The sequence below is a fragment of the Anomalospiza imberbis genome, chromosome 7 (genome assembly GCF_031753505.1).
Source record: "Anomalospiza imberbis isolate Cuckoo-Finch-1a 21T00152 chromosome 7, ASM3175350v1, whole genome shotgun sequence".
NCBI lineage: Eukaryota > Metazoa > Chordata > Aves > Passeriformes > Viduidae > Anomalospiza > Anomalospiza imberbis.
This window is the reverse complement of record NC_089687.1, coordinates 22,799,824-22,823,686: the sequence shown is the minus strand read 5'-3', so window position 1 is coordinate 22,823,686 and position 23,863 is coordinate 22,799,824. Positions and strand designations below refer to the sequence as shown.

Here is a 23,863-nt window from a genome sequence, read left to right as displayed (position 1 = left end):
CTAATAATAAGATAAAAGGAAATGAAAATAATTTATTCTTTAATAACTCCAAAAGATATAATTCCAAAATACATGTTGTATAAAGAACATAGATGAGAAAATAAGGAACATAACCAAGCTATGCCTAAAGTAAGTTAGGCTATTTTTTTAAAAAATTGTCCCTTTTCTATGTCTATATCTAGTTGTCTCACTTTCAATTCCTGACAAAATTACTCTGAAGTAGTTTTTGGTAATGCTTTTGCACCACTGGATGTAAACAAAACAAAAGAACAAAATCCCAGAGACAACCAGCATGTCTTGTGGGCCTGTGACACAGAGCTCATCCCAGAGAGGGCCATCCAACCGTGGGATGAAATTGCTCCCATCTCCCTGCTTACAGCTGGCCTCCCTGCTGAGGTCTCCCAAGGCATCCTACCCTGAAATCATTGCTCTTTTCCCTGTTTGTTATATCGTTATATTTTGTATCAACCCTTTGTTATATTAGGATCATCTTCTAGACTTGACTGGCTAATAAACCATCCCTCCCTCTGGGGGTGTTTGGGGCTAAATGTGTCCCCTCTCTCAGTGGTGATTTAGTGGCAGATGTCAGAGCAAATGTCTGTTACGATTGACCCATGTCCTGGTTCAGTCAGAGCAGAGACACTCACACGACAGAAACATCTAAATGAGAGTGATGCCAGGAGATCACTATTGGCTCCTGACTGACACAACAGCCAGAAGTAATTCATGACTTTGGAGTGACAATACATTTGAGTTGACAACTTCTCAACATATTATCCCAAACATACTGTAACTGGACCCCAGGATCTTGGAAATAATTACATACTCTTGTAGTACAAGGTTTTTTTTTCCCTCTTTGTAATCTCATTTTTTATAGTTTTTATAAAATGTTTTTCCATTAATTTTTATTTGTTCAGGATCTCAATAATATTATGATAAAAAGTGAAAAATTGCAAGTGTACCTAAAGTTTCTTTTTCCACTGGCTTTTACCAATTAATTATTTTATTGCATTATAGAAAGCCCAGCAAGAGGAGCTAAAGTTGATTTTTTTACTTGAAATTTCATCAGTAATTTTTTACTATTATTGGATGAATTCACAAACACATAAATTCACAAATAAACCCATCTTTTTAATAATTAAGCATAATCACTGTGACCAGGTTCTGTAAAATAGATAACATTTATTTCTGTTTCTTGTAATCCCATCTAAGAATTAATGAAGAAAACCCCACCTTAATAAGAAACGCTTAAGATATTAAACCTTTTTCCAGATGTTTATCTGGGGAAAAATGCAAAGCACTATTGCTGGTGGGGCTGGAAAAATACAGAGGGAAGTTTGCGGTATGGAACAATAAAACATGAGTGTATGAAGATGGACCATGTCATACAATTCGATACTAAATATTTTTAGATTTTTTTTTTTAATTTTCAGGTTTAGATTATGATGGCTTCAAAAATATTTAAATTAAATATACTGTTAAATTCACACAAACTGCATAATATTTTTTTAGGTTTTCCGATATGTGCCACATTACTGTGATAGGTAGATTTCTGATACCATTTTTCCAGGTACAGGAAGAAAAACCATAGTTTACTTTTCATGGGCATTTGCAAGTAAAACAAAAAGAACATCACCTTGAGTGCAAATTTTTCTAAGAACGTCCGAAGTCTTCAGCCTGATTTATCACAATACTTCTCCTCTCTTTCATCTACATAACTGTGCTAAATTCAAACTGAATTTTGGCAGGATAAGCTAAAGCAATGCACCATTGCATCATATCCATATCAATATTAATATTAATTTTATTTTCAAGAAATTAGAAATAGCTATGATTTTAAAAGCTGTGGCAGCTTAGTTCTCCCTTGTATTTTATACTTAAAAGACTATTCTGTAATTTCTGTTGTGTACTAGTGCTGTAAACATCTGTGTCATTGGAATAGATAAGGCACTTGAGATCTGATTAATCTGAGATTGAAGCTATCCTATAGCATCCTATAGCAAATCTGTGCCAGGTTTGTTCTTACTGAAATTCAGGTCCTGCAAGCCTAAATATAGTTATGTGTTAGACAAATATAGATACACAAGTAGAGAACGCAGAATTGTGTTCAGGACAGGACATTTATAGCAAGAGTTGCTGATTTATGAGACAGTAATGAACAAATCCTGTGACTTAGCAAGCAGCTCCACAAACACACATCACCTTTAAATTTCACCAATATAGTTTCCAAAGAGAATAAGTAAACGCTGTCCTATTATGGGAAATGTACAAGAAGCTATTTTTAAGAAGCAAGCCTAATTGCGCAGCTGTCAATGGCATAAGCCAGATCAATATTTAATGACTGTGATGCATTATTTATAGCCTTGGGAGAGATTCCCTTTTTTAGGTCAAACAGCACACAGGAGAGATACACAATGAAAAATAATGTATCACCTGCTTTACAGAATCTTCAATTCAAAATGTAGCATGAATAACAATTTCTGCATTTCTCAGTTTTGCAGCCTGAGGTGTGGCTATTTAAGATCTACCTCTACACAGGGGGGCTTTTGTGTCTTTCTTAAAAACACTCCTTTAACTACAGAATGATGAAAAGAGTTGAACCAAAAAAAAAAAAAAGAAACAACATTTAAGACTGCTACTGTGTATGACAATGTAAATGGTTGAATCCATGAAAGATGATGGATCTATGTGAATTTGATATTTGGAGTGAGTTATGTATGATTTATCATTTGCTATTCATGCCTTATGCACCCTTAAATGTATAATGATGGGCAGCACAATGAGAACAAATGACATTTTTGTACTGGTTTTATCTTCAATATTTGAAACAATATGGAAAGCATTCCTTGGCTTTGTTATTCTCTGCTGTGATGTCATCTTTCAATTTAGAACTACTTTACTCTAATAAGCTTGTAATTAAATAGTTTTTAGTAGTTTATAATAATTACTTCATAGTCTTCCTCAGTAATTAAACTTCAGAGAGGCAATCTGGCCTTTGTTTTGGACCATGTGTGAAACGTTGCCGTAGAATACGGGGGGTTATGCATTGCTGCTTTTCTGTGGCACTGCAGTGTCCATCAGTTTGGGGGAGCTTGTGTTTCCCAAAACCCAGGACATGCTGTCCCACTGCAGCGTCAGCATTGTAAGCCATGGGCCCAGCGTGTGTGGGGGGAAACACGAAGCTCTTCACACACTGCAGGGTTTTCCAGATTGGCCTCCAAGGCTGCTCACACTCACTTCCCTTTGGCTCTCACTGCAGGGTGTGGGCTGGCACTGAGCTTTTCCCTAGTTCTATCTATTCCAGCTGCTCAGGTTCCACTGAGAATAGCAACCATAGCAAAAGAAACTAAGGAAAAAATTTGTGGGTAACCAGGGCTTAAGTGTTAATATTGAATTGTGTTCCCTTTTTCCCTATTGAGAAAGGTACATGATCACAAGATGTAAAACACAGTTTATTTCTCTGCTTTTCCACATCCACTGCCCACATAAGACAAGAAATAAAGCACCGTGTTAAGAGTTTCATAGTTCATCAAACCAAGGTCTTGTTTGTATTACATTATTTTGTATGCTTTGACATGTGCCCATGTCTCCAGTTGTCATGGAAACAAGAAGTCAAGAACACATTGCATACACTGAAAATTATAAACAATGATAAAATAAAATACTGCATGTTTATACTAGTTTCTGAAATGTGAGGCTGTGACTTCAGACAAGTGCTGTGTAGTTCAATTTTTTTTCCAATTTCAGTGAACAGGGAATGGCATGGAAAAGTGAAGTAGAGAAAGATTGTTGATGGTTTTTTCTCATAAAATGTCTGGATTTAAAGACATCCAGATGAAATTAGGGTGGAGATTTGAATCTGATTAAAAATCTCTCTTCAGCAAACTTGTAGTTAAACTACCTGACCTATCAGTGTAGGTAGAGTTAAAAGAGTTAAAATGAGGAATTGGCAGAAGGAAAAGGCAATTTGAGACTGGTGTTCTCTGGGTCAGGGAACTCCAACGTGCAGCTCACCAAAGCAGAAAGGAGTACACCAGGGAGGTATGTTTTTTTCAGTTCAAATAATATTCCCTGAGGGGGTTTGCCTATTTTCTTTCATGAGGTGTTTTATCAGAAATAAAGATAGTCGGATGAATTCTGCATGTCAGAGACGTAAGAGGCACCTTTCAGGAGTTACTTCTGGAGATGTCCTGCTGGACTGGTACCATACTACAGTGCCTGCCCTAATTCAAGGAATAGTAATTGAAAAAGCTAGTGGGAATTCTAAATTTGGTTTGAGAAACTTAAACATTCAGCTTTATTACAATTTCAGCATTTGAGTTGATTGGCTTCATAGGTAATCGAGATTAAACTGCTGCAAAAGGTCACTGAGGGGATTCCTCTTGTAAAATTTCTAAAATGGCCATATTTATTATTTCAGGTGAAAACACAGAGCTCCCAGAGTAAAATACTACCTTCTCTCCAGGGCAAATGGAATATGAACTTTCCAGGATGTTGTGGAGGGAAGGTTCACAAGGAGTGCTTTAGCCTGGTGAGGCTCAAGCACTGAGCCGCCCTCTTGGGTGCAGCCAGCCCTGCCTGCTGGCTCTGCAGGCGTTCAAGGGAGGCTGCAGTGGTTGTGAGGACAGATCTGCCCTCTGAATATTTGCAGTTTAACTGGGCAAGTTCCTTGTCCCTGTGCTGTCTAATCATCTGAGCAGGACAGGGCCCTGCTTCATGGTTTGGTTTCCAATTTGCAAAGAGGGCACAGGAATATTAAAACACCTGTGAAAGGTTGCAACAATTCCACTTTAGGACTGCAGCAAATTTGTGTGATGCAACTGTATTGCATTTATATGATAAGCCTGCACAAAACTGTTTTATTTTCTAGTGTAGGAGATAAGTAAATCCTGTTTTAAAATAAATCTTTCTCTTGAAGAAAAACTGTATATGATTTAGGGGAGTTAAGGCCAAGTTAAGAAAGAAGCCTGGGGCCTGGAAGCTAGATAAAGCCCACGATTTAATCATATACCCATGCCCAGACAACTTTTTCTGTTAATTTATGAGTTTAGCACAAGTCTTTAAATGAAATTTTAAAAGGGATAAGCTTCTTTCAGCAAGGAATAGATTCTGGTCTGGATTGCTTCAGGGCAAAGGCATTGCAGAAGTCAATAAAGAAATTCTGTGGAATTTTTTTAATATGCAAAAGCAAAATATTCGAGCATGTTTATGCTACGCAGAATAATCTTTGGATATATTTACACTATAGGTTAAAAAGAAGGGATCTTAAGGGCTATGATTTAAAAAAGAAGTGAAAAATCAACATTTATATTCTAATTCTAGAGTAAAGACACACAGTAACTAGAAATATTAAATAATAAATGACTATTTCCAAGATCACCTACTTCATGGTTAGACCAAAGCTTAAATCTCGTCATTAAATACCTTAAAAAGTAATAAACTTTAGTCAATTAAAATAACGGAAAATTAATATATGTGCATGATCCAAACAGTCTTTGCAGTAGTTGCTTTAAAAAGCCTTCTTCTCTAAAGCTGAAATAGATTTCAATTGATCTAGATCACCCTAATTATTTCTGCTATACACTAATATTTACAGTACTAAAATAAAAAAATTCCAAGTAGTTGAAAAATATTACTGACTTACTGCCTTTAATAGTGCCTGTTTTTCAGTTTCTTAGTAATTATGCACAGTAATACAGTGATACTTAAACAACAGACATTTTCAGCAGAGAAGTAATAAAACACTTAGGATTATTAAGTTGTCCGTGCTAAAAAAAGCATGCTACTACTATGCTGCTCTCAGATACTGGATTTTTGTTATTCCCATGGGAAATCTTGTGTTTCTTGCATCTGTTTCCATACGTAAAACCCCAATTGATCCAGGTCTTGAGAATGCTTAGAAAAACAAGTTATAAAAACCAATTGTTGGAACACAACATTGCTCCTAACTGAAGATGATTTATTACCCAACAGACCTGTTGTCTGTCCTTCAATCTGATCGGTCATCATGCTCCATAGGAATCCCTTGTCAGATGGAAAACATCAAGGAATAAACAGAATTCAGCATTGCTACACTACTTAGCCAGCAACCATGCAAAAATAATAAGGCATGGAATACATTTAAACTGCCATGCAAGCCACAGGAGTATCTGATGGATGATTAAAAAGGGAAAAAATATTAACAGTTGTCGTGTACTTCAGTCAGTGACAGACTTAGGAAATACTATTTGGAAAGATTTTCAAACAGGAAGAAAAATATATCTAGTGAAGACTCATGCACTGGAAGTGGGCCAGCATAAATTAAAAATCTGAGGTACTTCAGTGAAAGATGGTAATTTAGGAGTTCTTCGGTGTGACTTTATCATGGTTCTTTTGCCACCAATGAGGAGCAAATTATTCCCCACACAGCTGCTAAGACATCCCTTGAGCTGGTCCTGTATGTGACAGCTCACTCTTCTGAGACCTGCATTCCCAACTGCTCCAGAAAGACCATTGTAGTGTTTATTTTATCTCATGGAAGAAAGAAACTTTCAAAGAAATCTATAAAAATGGCATAATACTTCACATTTTAAATTATTCCTTATTTATCTGTCCTTGATTTCTTCTGTAGCCCCAGCAGGCACTGAAATTTATTTAGATAGAAACATTCTAGTTGGCATTAATATTATCAATAGTAATTTTTAAATTAAATAATTACTATTATCAATGTTAATTTTAAAATTAAAAACTTAATTTTACTGAATTTAAAAACAGGAATTATTTTTTTTTCTTAGCATATACCGTACAAATGGAAAAAATATTTTTCTTTGTTTATTTCTACCTTTATGCAGTGTTCCAGCTGCAAGCAGTTGTTTGTCATAAATGCATGCTTGTGTTGATTTTAAATTATTACTGGCAATATTTCACCAGGCTTTTTTTTTTTAATATTTTACAGCGAGAAACTTAAATGTTCCCCAAAGGAAGAAGGCAGTGTCCTCTAAAAGCTTTTGACATTTCCAACGAGTTGATATTAGAGGTAGAACCTTTTTATAAGTAAAACTCTCCAAAGTGATGAATGGGAGACGTTTTTCTGAGATGAATCTGTTTGGCCACTGGGTGCCATCCTTGCTCCACTTTAAGGCTGGTCGCCAAGCAGCATTTCTGTTCAGCCGTAAAATCCTGAAAAAAATGTAATGCAAGTGCAGTTTCACAGCATCATAATGTTTGTGTGTGTGCATGTGGTAGAATATGTTCCCAGCACAAGGCAGCATGTCTTTCTTGCACGTGTCACTGAGAGGCTGGAGAGAAATATCCTCACAGGTTCAGCCATGTTATATCCTGCATTTTTTGTTTTTTCATTCCTCCATCAGCTGGTGAGAATGAGGCTGTGCTGAAAGGGCTGTTCCCACAATGAGCGTGTAAGTGACCATGTTTCTATGCAGTATTAACTTAGGCTTTGGGATTATTTGAAAAAGAATTCCCTGGATGCACACTTGTTTTCTAGATCAGTTTGGGAGATAATAGGCCTAGGTCATTCACACAAAACATTATCTAGACTATATTATGTACAAAAATATTTGTAATTGCAATCTTGTTTAGGTTATTTATTGCACTGTTTCATTGGCTGCTCCGGGTGGTGTCTACTATTGGTTTCGTCCGGGCAAAACCCCTGGCAGAGTAAATAACAGCCTCTAAGAGAAATGGTGTCAGTAGTTCCGTGGGTTTAGTCTTTCAAATTTAAACTGCAAACACTTTCCATGTATGAGAAATAGACTATAGCACACACACCCCCATCATAATCTACTTGTGTGTACAACAGCCTGCCTAAGTCGCCTACCCCTGCTTTCTCTGCTGCCACACAGCCGTGTGTGTTCTGTGCCTGCAACAAGCTCGGGGCACACAAAAATCCCACCCCAAAAATAACAAAAAAATCCATTTCTATGTATGGCCTTCATAAACTCTGTTAAGCTGATTACAGTACCGCCTTGTGCTACCTCTACCTTCCCCGAAGAAAACCTGTTGCTGTGAGGATTGGTAAAGAAGAGCTGTAAGCAGCATAATATATACATGTATTCAAAAAATGAATGTCAAGAAACAAGTGTTTATGTCAGTATTGTCAGTAGGCTTTCTCTGCTGGGGGGCTTTGTGGATGAAGGGGGCAGTGGAGGATGCACATTCTGCTCTGGGGAGAGGAGCTGGGCTCAGTTCAGCCTGCCCTGCAGAAGCCTCACATGGGATAAGCCTTGGCTTGTGAAGCTGTAGTGAGATGAACCTCTGGTTTGGGGAGAAAGCTCTTTTGAGCAGTCCTGAGTACTCCTAGGGAATGTTTTATGGGTTCAGGATAGGATGGCTGGATTTCTTTTAAACCTGCAATCAGAACTTGACAGAAAGTAAGGAGAAAAAGACAAAAACAAACTTTAAGGAGAATCGTGGAAATGTTCTCTGTAGGATTCCTGTAAAGGTACGTGGTAAGGTTGAAGGTGTTGTCAATATTGTTTATTGTCCACCTGACACTATTCTGCTATACCTGTCACTCTAGCAGGTCTGAAATAGGACCTTCTCCCCAGTGGAGCAGTAACCCACTCACACATTTGCATAACTTCCCCCACCAGTCACTGCACTGCCAGCCTGATTTGTCACAGCTGCATGGAAAGAAAATTTCAGTGGCTCCCAGGAAATGCCATCCAGTGCCATTATGCCCTTGCAGCACCACCATGGCCCCGGTGTGACGCGGGACTGGTGGACCTGCATGTTGGCTTTGGTGCACTGAGAGCTGCTGCAGTGTGCTGGGATCACAAAAATAGTGTGATACCAGTGCACGTTGGGGCTCTGGCGGGATTTCTGAGGTTCTGGCTTTGGGGTTTTTTTCAGTGTCTGATCTTGGCAATCCCTTCACTTTTTTCACATGCTCTCTTCCACTGTGTGCCCAGCTGAGAGTTGCAGGGCACAGCTTGGGCTCTTTTCACCAAACGTGTGAGTTCCCCCCCATGCCTTCACGTCATGTCCACCGTGAGAAGAAACCTATCCCTGCTCCTTCCACCCTTTATCTTGTTTTTCCTCTTCTGAGTCTTCAAGGAAGGAGCTAGAACTTTTCCTCCACTTTCTGGGTAGCAAAAGGCTATGTTGTATCCCACTTCCCTCACCCTCCCAAATTTACAGGGGTGAAGGGGAGGGCCAGTCCACATTACCCATTCTGCTCTTCATGGGAGTAACAAAGCTGACTTTTTGCCACCAAAACCAAGTAAAGCTTTGTGGGAAATGGCAGCCTGACACTTTTGTAGTATAGAGAAATAGTTGCCCTAGGTTTGCTGCTTGTGTTTGTTTGAAATTCTGAAACAGAGACTGAATAGACCCTTTTGTACAAACTTCTCATCTGCGCTGATGGTCATAAAAACTCGACAGTTGCTAGCCTGCAGTATGTGACACACTGGTTCTTTCCTAATCACCATCAGCCAAAAGGACGTGAACACTCCCCAGTGCGCCTTGGGAGATCATTGTGTCCAATGTGCATGCCCTGTAAAACTCCAGTCCTAGGCTGCTGTGGTTATGGACTTTGGCCTTAAGAATAATAGATGCCTAGACCATTAATTTTTTTTATTTTATGCCTCTGTTCTTTTAAAATCAAAATTTCTTGTTCCTTTTATAGACTGCCATATATTTTGTTTCTGTGTACTAGGAAACAACTCTAGCATCAAGGATTGATTTTTAGTAACATAATATAATGGTTTTTGTGTCTAGTATAGTTTGTAACAAAATTTTATAAGTAATTTCTATCTCTGAAATGTATTATTTCTTTTTGATGGGTCCCTGTTTCAGAAAGCGGTATATTCAGATAGGATTGATTGACTGATTAGAAATATTCAAAATGCTTTCTGCTTTTTAGCTATAATTCTGGGGCTAGCTTTGGAAATAGCATGTGTAACACTGTAATGACATACCTTCCCTTGCCCTTTTAAAATGAAAATTGGAAGACAAATCCTTTCCTCAGGCACCTACAGTTTTATCCCCAAAGCAGAAAGTAAATACTACACTTTTGTCCTAAGTCCACACTGCATGATAATAAAAAAAATCCTAAATGCTATATTTGATAGTGATATATTGCTTAATGGCTACTTTTCTTGTTCTGATAGAAGCAGACTAAATAGCTTTCTTAATGCTGTGAAGTTTCTCTTTTAATTAAAAGAAATAGCAGCATCATACCAAGCAGTAGCTGTATTTGGTAAACGGTCAAACACAACTTTTTGAAACAAGTCCCAACACATCTTTCTTTGTTCTACATTTCATGTCTAAAATACTTGTTAAGCTGTTAATTTGCCATTCGAAGGTGGAGCAGTTGCACTACATACATATATGTGCTTCAGCTGCAGATTTTGAAGTCAGATGCATGTACTGCATCATTCTTGGTTTACAGATGTAAAACTTTGACTAAATCAAGGAATTACCTTTTCCAGGAAAGGGCTCAGACACCTACTGTGAGACTTGGGGCAGAGTTTGGGCTTTTGATCTCACAACTGCAACCCTCTGTTTATCTGTAGGGTTAATCTGAGGCGGTATAAAATACACAAATCCTGTTCCACCATGCTCCTCATCCAACAACTGTTCAGATATAAGACATTCACAGAGACTGGAACATCCAAGGAGTCTGGTAGAGCTGACAGCTGCAAAGTGTGTTTATATGGCAGCATGAGGTTTCCTTGGGGCAGGGGCATAGGACTGGTTGGTCTCAAAAGCTCTCTCCAAACTAAACAAGGCTGTGTTTCTGGGTGATTTCACTATTGAAGGCAGAGCAATGTTCCTGTGATAATCATATTTTAAAAAGTATTAGAATCAAAATCAAGAGGAAAATACACGTTAGTTATTTCCATACCCACCCCCCTTTACTGTAAATTTTGTAAAATTCCCTTTTAATGCCACTGTCCTGCCTCTGCTTCAGTTCGTCGTTTGAAAAGAGGTTCTAACTCAGCATTGTGAAGGGCAAAGAGTTGCTATCCACAGTCTCCAGTAACAGATGGAAGCCTTTAAAAGCCAGTTTGCTCTGGGCATTAAACATGCTGGAGCTGCAACATTTGATTCTTTCTCTTTTAGAGAGAGTAAATGTGTCATACTGGAATATAACAGGCTTTGGTCTTCCATGGCTATGAAGAAGTACAAAATCTGTCCACTGCTGTTAATAACTGACTATAAAGATATATTTTAAAAGATGTTTGCCTGCAGCTATAAATATAAACAAGTATTTTAGAGGCCTTTATATATGAAAAGAACCTTTCACAAATAAAAATCTTTGCCATCAGAAAATGATGTCTTCAAAATGGCTTCATGGAATCATAGAAGATTATGTGAGAGATAATGAAGGCATCACATTTAAATATTCTTCACTTTGATACTTTCTCTTCAGTTTTTGATGATCATCCTTTCAGGTTTTTCAGATCCTAATCTTCTGAGAGATATTTGAGATGAAGAGATACTTGAAATGGCAATTTTATTTCTTGTGTGTGTGTGTCATGTTGTCTGGAGCTCCAGCTTTACTCCAGAGTGTACATGAGGTCAGATCCTGACCTGCTATTCGAATAGTATGTGGACTCTGGACTCTAACAGTGCCCCCGGGATTTAAGATGTACACCATATTATTTTGCCATTATTTTGCTACATTGGAATATATATTTCATGAGAAATCTTTATATGTGCTAAATATAATCAAATTCCTTGTTACTTCTTTCCATCAGTCAGGCAGCATTTTTTTTGATGAGGAAGCCTTGCTGATCATTCCACGTGCCACTGTAAATAAGGCTATGCAAAAAGTGGACTACATTCAGTAAGTGGAAGTTACTGTTACAGAATAGTTCTGGTACTACACAGGAAGGAAGCTGAGTATATCAAATGGCAGAATTTACCTTTTTCTTAAACAAAGCCATACTAATATACTTATCAGTATGTTTCAAAATAATTTCCTTGCATAATATGCACTGATGTCTTATCCACACAGGTACTAAAACTGAAGTAGAGAAATTTTAAGATGACATGGCAAAGTAGGATGTCAGTATTTTCTGTGTTTAGCTGGACTGCTACCATGGTAGTGCACATTTAACAGAGGAAGAATGCTTTGGGAAGAACTCATCAGTTTCTTTACATCTGATTTCATCACATTATCAATTATGGATACAGAAGATTGTGAAGAATATGTTATTAGATGAGTTAATGCAAAATCATTTAGTAAGCATTTTCCTTCTTAGGCTTTATTCATCTACAGGAGCCCAAAGGCTTATTAATACTGAACCAAAATGTTATTTTTCTGTTCCTATGGGCTGTCTTTTATAGTGGCCAGAATTGTGACTGTGTGGTGAATGCCACTTGGATGTTCCACGTGTTTTGCAGTTAAGAGGGTCATTAATGACATATGGCCTTTTGTGATGAACGATGGAAACTAAGGCTCGACCAGTCCCTTGTCTCTCACCTGTTCATAGGTAATGAGCAGGCTGTGACAGAGTTTATGTGGTAGCAAAGAGCAATGAGGAAAGAAGAATCTTGTCTCCAATCTGACTTGAGTATAAAGGTGCTTTTCCTCCTTCCTGTATTCATTCCACCCTATTCCATGCATGCCTGACTATGGAGTAACCACAGATCGTATCCTTATGCTCTTGTTTGGAGGCATGACATTCTTTTTTTTCAAGCTACCTACAACTGATGATATTTTCCTAGTCTGGCAACTGCTGAGTTTATACTTTATTAGGCAAGACCAGTTGCCTTCCATGTGTTCAGTGGAACTTGTGTTCCTGATTCCCTTCAAGAGAAATTTTTGGGTTAGTACTGGACATATGGAAATGTGACCAAAGGAGGCACATCTGGATTTAACTTACCATAAGCTCACAGAAGAGTCATGAGAATTTTCCTCAAGGATACAAAGAGCATTGAAATCACTTGATTCACAGGGTAAAAAGATTCCAGAGTAAAACATTCTTAATTGTTTTAAGAAAGGGAAAATTGAATTTCAAAAGGTTCAAAAATCCATAGCCTTTTAAGGGACTCTAAATCACTGGGGTGCTTTAAAAAATAATTTCACTGTAACTTGAATTTTAATTGCCTGCCCCTTCCTTTTGCTGTCATAGTACTTTCATCCTCTCTGTTTTCCTGAAAGAGAGTGTTGTTATTTCTGTTTATTTTAAGAAATACACGGAATTTTTTCCTGCTGCACTACAAAATTTCAGGGAGGGATATGTTTTAGTATTCTGCATTATTAATATTTTTTAATATCTCTGGAATTTTAAAATAGGAAGTTTTAATGAATGCTCTCCTCTAAACCCTGGACTTTTGCATTTCTAGCCTAAGAAGCTGAGGATAGTCAATGCCAGGTGCAGCCAGAATACTGCTGCAGCCTCACAACATATCATTTTTTAAACATTATTCAAATTAGGCTTTGCACTCATAATTCTGTTGTTTCCTTTATTGCTGTTGTAAAGCAAATGGTTCTTTTATACAAATGTTATCTCCTGGCTATTATTTTGGATTATGGCACTCCTGTTAAATTTAGGAATGTAAAACCTCATAAATATTTAAAAGTTTCAGACTGACATGGGAAGAAATTGTTTTTGACTTGCTTTGTTAATATCCTGTTGTTCAATTTGTAATAGATTTGGTATATATTTTTATTTCTCCACTGTTTGACAAATGGAAAAACAATTTTAGTTGAGCAACTGCTTCAAGTGTTCTACCTTGAATTGCATCAGGCTGATAAAAGTGTTGGTTTCCAGAAAAAATAGCAAGGAAAAGATCTGTTTTTCTTTAAGAGGCCAAAACTTCTGAAAAATCTTTATTAGCTCTCGCTTCAAAGTTAATGAAAATGCAACAGTAGGTTTGTAAAGATTATTTGATAAACGATTACAAGAAGGTATACTCACAACCAAGTGCTTCTCTTTCAGCTTGTTATTTAAGCTTTTCAGTAAGGAGCTAAGGAGTATGATGTACAAACGTGTTTCTTCCCCAAAAAATGGTTATATTGAGAGTCTTATTTCTATCCAGTGAGTGTGTTCATAGACTTAATATTAATGTGCATCTCCAGTATCCTCCAAGTCTTTGAAGAGTAACTGAATGATAAAAAAGTCACAATGTTTGTAAGCTGATGAAGATCTGGACAGCACAGTTTCTGGGCCAGCATTCCTGCTTCACACATAACCACATTTTTTTTTCTTTATCTTGGAAGTATAGACATAGTTTTTCAGATCTTAAAGGTGTTAAGGTGTAACTCCTGTTGGGATCATCTAGAAGTATTCCAAATATTTCAGTGATTACTCAAAAAAAGATGCTGAATTGATTCAGCCTGGATAAGTATGTTAGCAGACAACTGAGCATGCAGTTAACAGAGCTTGCATCTCATGCTCCAGAGATTCTTAAGCTGTGTCCTGGGATGATGCTTGACTTGATGGGTTTGCTGTATTTCCTGTATCAGTTTAACTCCCTTGCACAGTACCATGGCTTTCTGAGGTACTGGTGTGCTTTACTGGGTACTGAACCAAAAAGACTTTTCTTCTACCTAGCAAGTAAGTTAAAACCACAATGTTAATACAATTTTATGACAGGTTTACACCATCTTCTCCTATGGGGTATAGCTAAAGCAGCTTAATCTCTGCATAAAGTAATTATTGAGGTGGCACTTTGTCTTCAGCCAAAAGAAAATTTTTACATGTAGTTAGAGTGCAATGTTTCAAAACACAAGTTTTCAGAAAGGAAACCATAAAGTAGAACCATAGAACCTGTAACAGTCAAGGTGAACTTACATTACAGTTGCATGAACTAATTGGTATTTTATGCAAGTGTGTAGCTGGATGTTCCACACCATCTGTGGATTTTAACTAATTCAGAATTGCCCAGCTCATAGCCTGTGGGCTGGATCCAGCCCCTTGGAGAGGCTTCTACCTTCACCCTCTCACTGCAGGAGACGGGACAGATGCTCCTTCAGCAAATGCACCCCTTGCACCTGCCCTCTCTAGAGAGAACAGCCGCAAGTCTGAAGGGGCGTAAGGAAGGTGAAAGTAGCCTGGGAAGCTTGTCAGCACCTCTGCCTGGCTCATGCAGGTGCTGCCACTGAGGAAGCCACAGCACATCTCTGTGCTCAACTAAATACATCAGCGAGGCCCATACACATTCCTGTGTTTGTGTGTGCAAGTGCAGCTCATTCCTCTCTTACAAACAGAAATCCCCATTATACAGACAAGGCAAAATGTGAGGCTTTTGCTGTTGTTTACTATAAAATCAGCATGTTGAAAATTCTTTTCTTTTGCTTTGGAGAGTACTTCTGCTGGACATTTCTTGTATTCCTCTTCTTCTGGTTCTATGTGTGTGTAGTGAAGAGTGTAAAGCAAAGGGCACTTGTATGCTTATGATTGTGAAGGCATTTGGATGAAGAAATTCTGCAGAGCAGTATATTTACTTTGCATTTCTAAATGGTAGCAATTAAAACTCCCAGCTTCTGGCTATCCAGATGTTTCTTGCATTATAGCACTGTAATTTGCATTGGAATATATTGTGTTACTGCAGTGGCTGTAAAGTGGTCAGCTTTCAATCTAAATGCTGTATCAGGGCTCCAGTTGAGATGGTGAACATATTTCCTGCTCATACCAGGTTCCTCTCCTTCCCACTGTTTCCACACTCTGTTAGCTTGACGTGTTTGTGTTTCTCAGATGAAGACTTTTACTGCTCAGCATTTGAATCAAGCAGGAGATGTTATCGGCAGGTCAGAACTGATGTATGGTTTGTTTCTTGTAAGAGTGAAAAAAAGGAAAAAGAACAGAAGTTTTGAATCAGAAATTTCCCTTTGGCATTTTCAGGCAGCAAACATCCCTCTGGTGTCAGAGCTTGGCATTGATGATATCCATTTTGATGACTTCTCGCTCGATGTGGATGCCATGATTACTGCAGCCCTGCGGATGTTCATGGAACTTGGAATGGTTCAGAAATTTAAAATTGACTACGAGGTAACCATCTGCGCTGCAAATATCTGCTGCTTTTGTCTTGGCACTACTCTGTCCATTTGTACACATTTAGTAGCCCTGCTACAAATTGTACTTTGCATTTCAGACGCTGTGTAGGTGGCTTTTGACGGTGCGGAAGAACTATCGAATGGTCTTGTATCACAACTGGAGGCACGCTTTCAACGTCTGCCAGCTGATGTTTGCCATGTTAACTGTGAGTACCCAGCTACACAGCCCCCTAAGAGCTTTTACTGCCACGCTGCCTAACCTGTCTAAACATTTTCCAGCATTCAGTTTCTTTTCTGGTTATTATGTTACTCATTTCCAATAGCAAAGCGGACAGAATTTATTTAACTTAAGGCAGCACATATTTGGCAAAACCTTACAATGTTTTAGTGACAGTGATATCATAGGCACATTAAAGTGACTGAAAACAGATGGCAGTCTTGGAGTGCTCTTGTTATTACAGATCTTGATCTTATGAAATGTTTTTCTTTTGGAACTCTTTGGTTTGACATTTATTTTAAACTCCTAATTGGGAAGTACAAAACCAAGGATTAGAATCCCAAAGTATTTACTATGTTGATATTTTTTATCTCCTTATCCAGCTTCATCTAAATAGTTTTAGAAGGTACTGCCTCAAAACATTTGAAAATTATCTTCCAGCATAGTGATCTAAATGAATCTTGAGTCTCCACTGGACATTGTTAACACTTAGGGGTTTTATTAGCATGTATTTCCACCAGTACCTGTAGCTCCTTTCAGCATACACATAAATTCTGCTGAAATGTCAAGTAAATTCTGCTGAAAGTACCACTGCTAACACACTAGAGCAAGCATACTGGTCTCTCTCCCTACCCCACAGCAACCTCACTGCGTGAAATAACCCCATGTTTGGCTAGTTCATTCTTGTAAATGTACCAACAAAAAACTCAGGGGTCCTGGATGCCAGAACGTTGCATGTTGGGCAAGAAAAAAAAGACTCTGACTTCCCCTAGGAGGTGAAGATGTCGTTCTAGTGCTTGGTCAGTCCCAGCAGGGTGGGTGTGTTTCTGGGAGTGTTGATGGAAGCCTAGTGAAACTGTGCCATGCACCATGAGACAAAGGAAAGGAAGACATCCAACGAGAGGACCTCTTCCTCTGGGCATGAGGCTGCTCAGCTGCACAGAATGAACATTGTTTCAGCAGGCACTTGCTGATGCTCTCTAAAGAAATTCGGTGGTAATGCCTGGGTGTTGGTAGTTTTTATGGTTTTATAAACTTGACATGCTTTTTTTTCCCCAGTTTTAGAAAAAGGAAAAGCATTTTACTCTGGTGAGTATAGGCAAAGGCGGGCAGCGCCGCTGGGTGTGAATTACAGTAATTTCTGCCAGAGGCTGCGGGGCGGGGAGCCCAGCCCCAGCGGTGACACCCCTAGGTGGAGCTCCGAGGCCGGGTTAGCCGCACGCTGCTCTGCCGGCGGGACCAGGCACCTCCATCCCGGGCAGCGGTGCCCGCACTGGGGCCAGCAGAGAGGGAGCTCTCGCTGCTGCTGCAGCAGCCACCAGCCGCCCGGCCGGCCTCCACCGACAGATGCTCTGACCGTGGCTCTCACAGCGTAATTTCAGAATCCTTTTAGCAGTCAGCACAGGGGTGCAACTGGCTGTGAGATGTGATCCGGCATTTTTAAGCCAAGTTCATTTCCTTGCCCACACTTCTGGTAATGAACAGAATAAGCGATTCCATGTGCAGGGCTGGACGCAAGTGGCCACAGCACTGGAGTCTCCACACATCCCACCCCGCCTTGCTCTGGCTCTGGCTGAGAACAGAATAAGTGCAGGTGTGAGATCTGTTTGTTCTGCTCTCCCTTCCAGATACAGGAAGATTCTTTTTGTGCACAAAAGACACAGAAGAGAGACTTGGCATTAGTAATAATACGAGGCTTACTCCTACTGCATTTGTCTTGGGGATACGATCCAAGTTAGCGTGCACCTTCATTTTCACTGGTAAAAAGGGGAAAATTCTTTGACAAACCCTTTGAAGGGCTTATCAAAGCCCTTCTCTGCCGGTCAAGAAGGCACTGCTTTGGGCAGTTACTGCACCTTATTTCTGATTTCTCCATGATAGTCAGCAGTGTAGACTGCCCCACAAATAGAAACCAGTAATTCTATTTTAGGGCATTTTCAGGTAGGATTTACCATAGCATAGTGATGTCTAACCTGTAATGCAGTAGCCTCTAAGGGCCCCACCATACTCCCACTGAATGCACAAGGAAAATTCAACTGTGTTGAACAAGCCAAACAACAGAAATTCAACAAAGAGTAAACTGTCTCTTCACCTCTGGTAAACTCAGCCTTTTGCATATCTCAAGCATATTCCTGTATATCTAGTATGTATTTTCTCTCTCCTGAACAATCATAAGCCCAGTTCTGCAAGCCATAGTTCTGTGTTTCAGATGCCCAAGAATTCTGAAGACAAGCACTGCAGCAAGGCTGCTTCTGCAAGTTACGGGAGTACCTGAGAGTAAAGAGCAGGATCAAGCCCAGGCTTCATTATCAGTGTCTTTGCCAACACAGTTCACACTGATACTTATTTCAAAGGGCAAAAATGAACAAGTAAGCAATACCAAATTAAAATCCCATCTGGTGTGCTAATAACAAAACATATAGATGTGGGGCAAGGTATAATGAGTGCAATTCATTTCCTCACATGAAAGAATGACCTCCATAACTCACTAGAGACTCTGCCACTCATGAGTTATGGGTCATTCCTTTTCTGGTGAAAATAAAATTTACTGCACCATCGTCTATAGCCATGTATTTTTTTTTCTCTTGTAAATTCAGAAATGGGAAATGTAATCCTCTGTTTACTTGCATTATGTTCAAAGAAGATATCCCCTTACGGTAGTATTGTTTTACATGAAATGTTTTTTACTATGTGACATATGCTATATTTCTTTCATATATTCAGTGACAAGACTTTTCATTAAATAAAATGTGGCATTTATTTTTGAGATATTGCTACTGTTAATAAATTCCTTAATTGGTTTCCCTGCATTTGCAATACAGGTTGAATCCTTGAATTTAATCAAACCTTGGATTACACTAAAGAATATTTATTACAACATCAATTTCATATTATAAAACTTCCCTTTTAAGTTATTTTAACTTAGCCATAAATATTTTCTCTAGACTGAAACTTGACACGTGGTGTGTTGTCAGTTACAAACTATTTTTAATTCCTTTTTGTAAATAGATTTTTTTATTATTTGTTATACAAGGGCTATGTTTAAAAAGATAAAACACTATTTTTAGAGGATTTTTTTTCTACTTGGGTAGACGTTACCGAAACTAAAACAAAAGCAATGCCACTAGAAATCAGGTGTACCTGTTTCCTAATATCTAAGTTATTCTGTACACAGGTGGATTCTACACAAAATTAATTAATCCTTTTTTTTCTCAATCATCTTTTCTGCTGTGTAAACTTTAAGGAATTATAAAGCTTTTGTAGCAAGTCTTGTACTTCCTCAGTTCCCACTGAAGTGCATTCCTGAGCACCTGGGGGAGCTTGGCTCCCTGTACTGCCTAAGTATTAACTGTGGCCACTTCAGACTGTCTAAACAGAAGACACTTAGATTTGAATGTGCATTTCTGTAAGTACAATTTGTGGTCTTTGGGGTGAATAGCAAAGCTTTCTCAGAATATTGCAGCAATTGCTGTTTCTGAGTATAAGTTCCTACCAAGGAAGGGCAACAAGTCCCACTGTATCACTTAAACTCTCTTCTTGCCAGTGGGTGAAATTATGCCCCTTTGAAAATCAATGATATTTGGGAATTCTTACGTGGTGTTGGTGTTCAGCCTTGGTTTGGTCCTCCATTACAAATGTATTTTGTATTTCTTGTGTATAATTTCCTTTCATGTGAGCTAGATCATGTGGCTAATTGAGACATGTCACTGGAGACTGACACTGTGAAAAGACAAGTGTTATGATTTCCCAGCTCAGCCAGTCATTTTTGCAGGTATTATACCATTCTGCTTCTGAAGAACCAGGTTGTTTCTGCCATGGGTCAGAGGCACAGCACCAGTGGTGCCCTACAGAGGCTCTAGCACCTCCTCCAGACAGGATCTGTTCAGGATGCTTGAGGTTAGCAATAGCAGTAAGTGTTTTTTCTCTGCCATGGTCCATTCAGGAAGGAAGACTGCTATAACAAGTATCCAAGAGGAGAAGCATAGTGATAAAAAAATCACTAGGATTAACTCCCCCATTCACGCAGTCATGTCTGAGCTGCTTGTAGGGAATCATTGCATCTGTTTTCAAATGCCTCTCCCAAATTCAAGTGGGTATCTACAGCAGAAATTTGAAACATTTCTTCTTTAAATTGTGCCACTTCATTTCAAAGTGCCAGATTGAAAAAAAAATCTAATAGTTCATAACAGTTCTACAGAGTATATTCTATCTGGGTTCTTTAAAAAGTCTTCCAGCTTAACATGTCAGCTATCTCTGACAGTAGGGATTGACTAAGATGATAATCTCAGGATTGAAGAAATCTTTCTAAGTACTTCTCTAAATAATAATTTCAAAGTTTATCAGTTTAGTTTTGGGTTTTTTTATTTCTCTGATAAAAAAAATCCAGTTCCTGTCTGAGTTTGCAGTTACTGGTATTTGTTTTCAGCTCTTTTTGCCTTTAGTGCCTCCTGGCTAGCAGAGAAATGGCATGCTGGAAATGCAACAAAGAGATAATAACAGATCACTCCAAGGACATTATCTATTCTGCTAACCATCTGACATACAGCCGGGAATAGAATATGACAATAAAGCATTTATCTTCTCCTTACTGAAACATTCATGGTATCAAAACAAAGTTGACTGTTGCTGGATGGACTAACATTACTTATCCCTTTTGCTACTGATAGTTACAGCTGCTATTTTTTTTTCTGCTCTCAGACTGCAGGATTTCAGGAGATTCTAACTGAAATTGAAATTTTAGCTTTGATTGTGGGATGCTTGTGTCACGACCTTGACCACAGGGGAACCAACAATGCCTTCCAAGCCAAGTAAGCTTTCTAATTCTTACTATTTTAATTTGGTTTTCTTCCACGGGAGAGCAAAAGGTGACCAGGATAAAGAATGAAGCATTAATTTCAAGCCTTCTAGGCCAAGGCCAAGTACTCTTATTCCTGTGTGCAGTTAGGGACTATCCATCTTTATCATTCTCTGTTCCTTTAAGTAATTGCTGGCTTGTCCTTTGTATCTGGCTGTTGAACTGACACCACATATTGAAATGTGGTGCCAAAACTTGATGTTCTTTTTCAGGCTCAGCTGTTATTGATTCTGGTTTTCAACCCAGGAAGCACCTAAATTGTCTGTCTGGTTGTTCCTGCTGACTGGGGTGCATGGCATTAAGCAAAACCTTGTTCTGCTATTGCAAAGAAAAGAAAATAAGTGAAACGGAAATAATGCTTTCACAGAAACCAGGCTGCTGCCATCAGGCACAGGGAAATAGCAGTAGGTTTGTAGAAGGCTTAAGAGTGGTACTTCTTACTGTGTAGGTAAGGGAACTCCTTAGACTAAGGTCAAATTCATTCCAAAATCTGCCTTCCCTGAGAATAGGAGGGACAACAGAAAATGTCCCCAGCAACATCTTGGCCAAGCTGTGAAATAAAACTGCCAGGCACAGAGATTCCTTCAAATCCCATGTTGGTTTCTTCACTCCCCAATGTCTCTACCGTCAGAATACAAGGCTCCAAGGCATTCCTGTCCTGCAAATCCCAGTGTGCATTTGTAGCTTTTTTTGTTCTGCCTTTCTGCTAATCCTCCAGTGTGATAGGGGAGTGGTCAAATGGTTGTCCAGAGATATTTGAAAGGCAGAGTGATGCTGTATTAGGTTATTTTGTCCTACTTTTGCAGAAGTACTCTGCTGCAATGTGTATATGCAGGGGCTGCTGCATTTCTGGGGGCATGTTGCCCCAGTGACCATCACTCAAACTGATGTTTCTGATGTTCACTAAGCTGCCATTTCCTGAGGTATTGGTGTTGCCATACAATCTCAATGAAACAATGACACTGTCTGAATCTTCAATCACCATAGCAGGGAAAATCAATTGCAGTGCTCAAAAGACAGAGCTCGTGGTGCAAAGGTTACCAAGCACTGCTAGATGCCTTTTTGCAGCTGAGTCTTGAAGAGAATCAAAATAGACGAGACAAATGGGAAGGAAGCTCAGCTGATTGATGTTTATGTTCCCAATTTACAAAAACGAGACCTAAGATTTACATCCTGGCCATTTTAGGCTCTGATTAAATTAACCACTTCTCTGCTGTACCATTACACAAGAGTATCTTTTGTGCAGAGGGCTGGCTGAGTTAAAGGTACAGGGTTCAGCATTAGACTGCTATCACTCATACTTGTTGTTTGACAAAAGAGTACGGAGAGGTGGCTACCATTTTATGACTCCATAAAAAAACTGCTGAAGACATTTAATGAAAGACAAACATTACCACACATGTATAAAACATCCCTGAAAACAGAAGCTGTAGTTTTCATAACGCTAACTATGATTTATTCCTCTAACCTGACATAAATTCAAGCATCACATTTTCCTATTTTATCTTCAGTGTCCAATACTGCTGTTCTGTATGATGAAAGTTCAAGAGGTATATGATGGAGGCAATATCACAGTTGTCTCAAATGGCTCTGTTATATATGTCAATATCACATTCTCTAGGGATGATGTTTCCTGGACATCCCTTTCTCTCTTATAGCTACATCTGATAATTAAGCATCAGTATGGTGCAGTTTTATGGTGTATGCTCCTAGGAGACTCCTTCTGTCTCTAGCATAATCTCTTATTCTCATTTCTTTGGAAAGAAAGCCCATCTTGTCACTTTAGGCTGGGTCCCAGAAGTGAAGTACTTTGCCTGAACTACTTTGGTAGTTGGTGAACAATGACCATTCTGAAATCCAGTCCCATTCTCTGCACTTCCCAGCGATTTGCAATTTTATAATATTATTCTATATATTTTTGTCCTTTAAATGTAGAAAACCGACCTGCAATGTGCATTTTGAATCTGATTTTTGTTTAGAGAATAAATGTGATGGGAAAATACATTCTAGAGGTATGCTAAGCTTTACTTTTATATTCACTGCTCTCACTTGTGGTTTTTTTGTTTACCTTAGTATTTGCAGTTGGATTTTTTGTTGTTGTGTTTTGGGGTTTTAATTTAAGAGTTTGTAGTTGGCCATTGTAAGCCCTTATGTTTATGTCTATTATGAATTAAAAATAAAACAGGGGAACAGCCAATCCCAGCTCAAGGACATTACCTTGTGTCTTTACTGCACAGTTCTGTGTCTGTGCTGTTGCTGAGGCACTTTGAAGGCTGCATTACAAAATTTCTTGTAGTTCCAGAAAAATCTTTAGTCAGCTGGCAATATTTAGCAAAAAAATGGAACATAAATGCTTTGTATCTGGATTTAAATTAGTATTTTGATCTCATCAGCTGTCTTAATTGAGGTTGCTGAAGTGGAGGTGGAGAGTGTGGCTATGTGCTTTTGTCACTAAATTGTCTCTGAAACCTGCTTTGTAAGCAGACGAGCAGGATTTGTTGACTTCCCATGTTCTGTTTCAGGAGTGGATCAGCCTTAGCTCAGCTCTACGGCACCTCTGCTACCTTGGAGCACCATCATTTCAATCATGCTGTCATGATTCTCCAAAGTGAGGTACAAAAGCATTACTATTAATCTCACTGTAAGCTGTTGGGCAGTTTCAGCTGGAGAAAAGAAATACCATGTACAGTACCTTTTTAATGCCCTCTCCTTGAGGAATTATTTATTGGTTACCACAAAGGTCACAACTAGCACAAAACTAAACAAATACAAATGCTGATCACAGAGCCCAGAGATTATATCTGTCTTAATCAGCAAGGGGCAAGGAGAATACATCCCAATC

At 38.8% G+C, this 23,863-nt stretch overlaps 1 protein-coding gene across 2 annotated transcripts in view; it reads left to right on the top strand.

The window, feature by feature from the left end:
* The window catches only part of PDE11A (phosphodiesterase 11A), a 107,488-nt gene that overhangs the window by 55,600 nt on the left and 28,025 nt on the right, over nt 1–23,863 (top strand). For both annotated transcript variants that reach the window (XM_068195983.1, XM_068195984.1), the window contains exons 11-14: nt 15,798–15,944; nt 16,048–16,155; nt 20,865–20,974; nt 23,544–23,634. In XM_068195983.1, the coding sequence (XP_068052084.1) occupies nt 15,798–15,944; nt 16,048–16,155; nt 20,865–20,974; nt 23,544–23,634 (456 nt within the window). The remainder of the gene's footprint in view (nt 1–15,797; nt 15,945–16,047; nt 16,156–20,864; nt 20,975–23,543; nt 23,635–23,863) is intronic.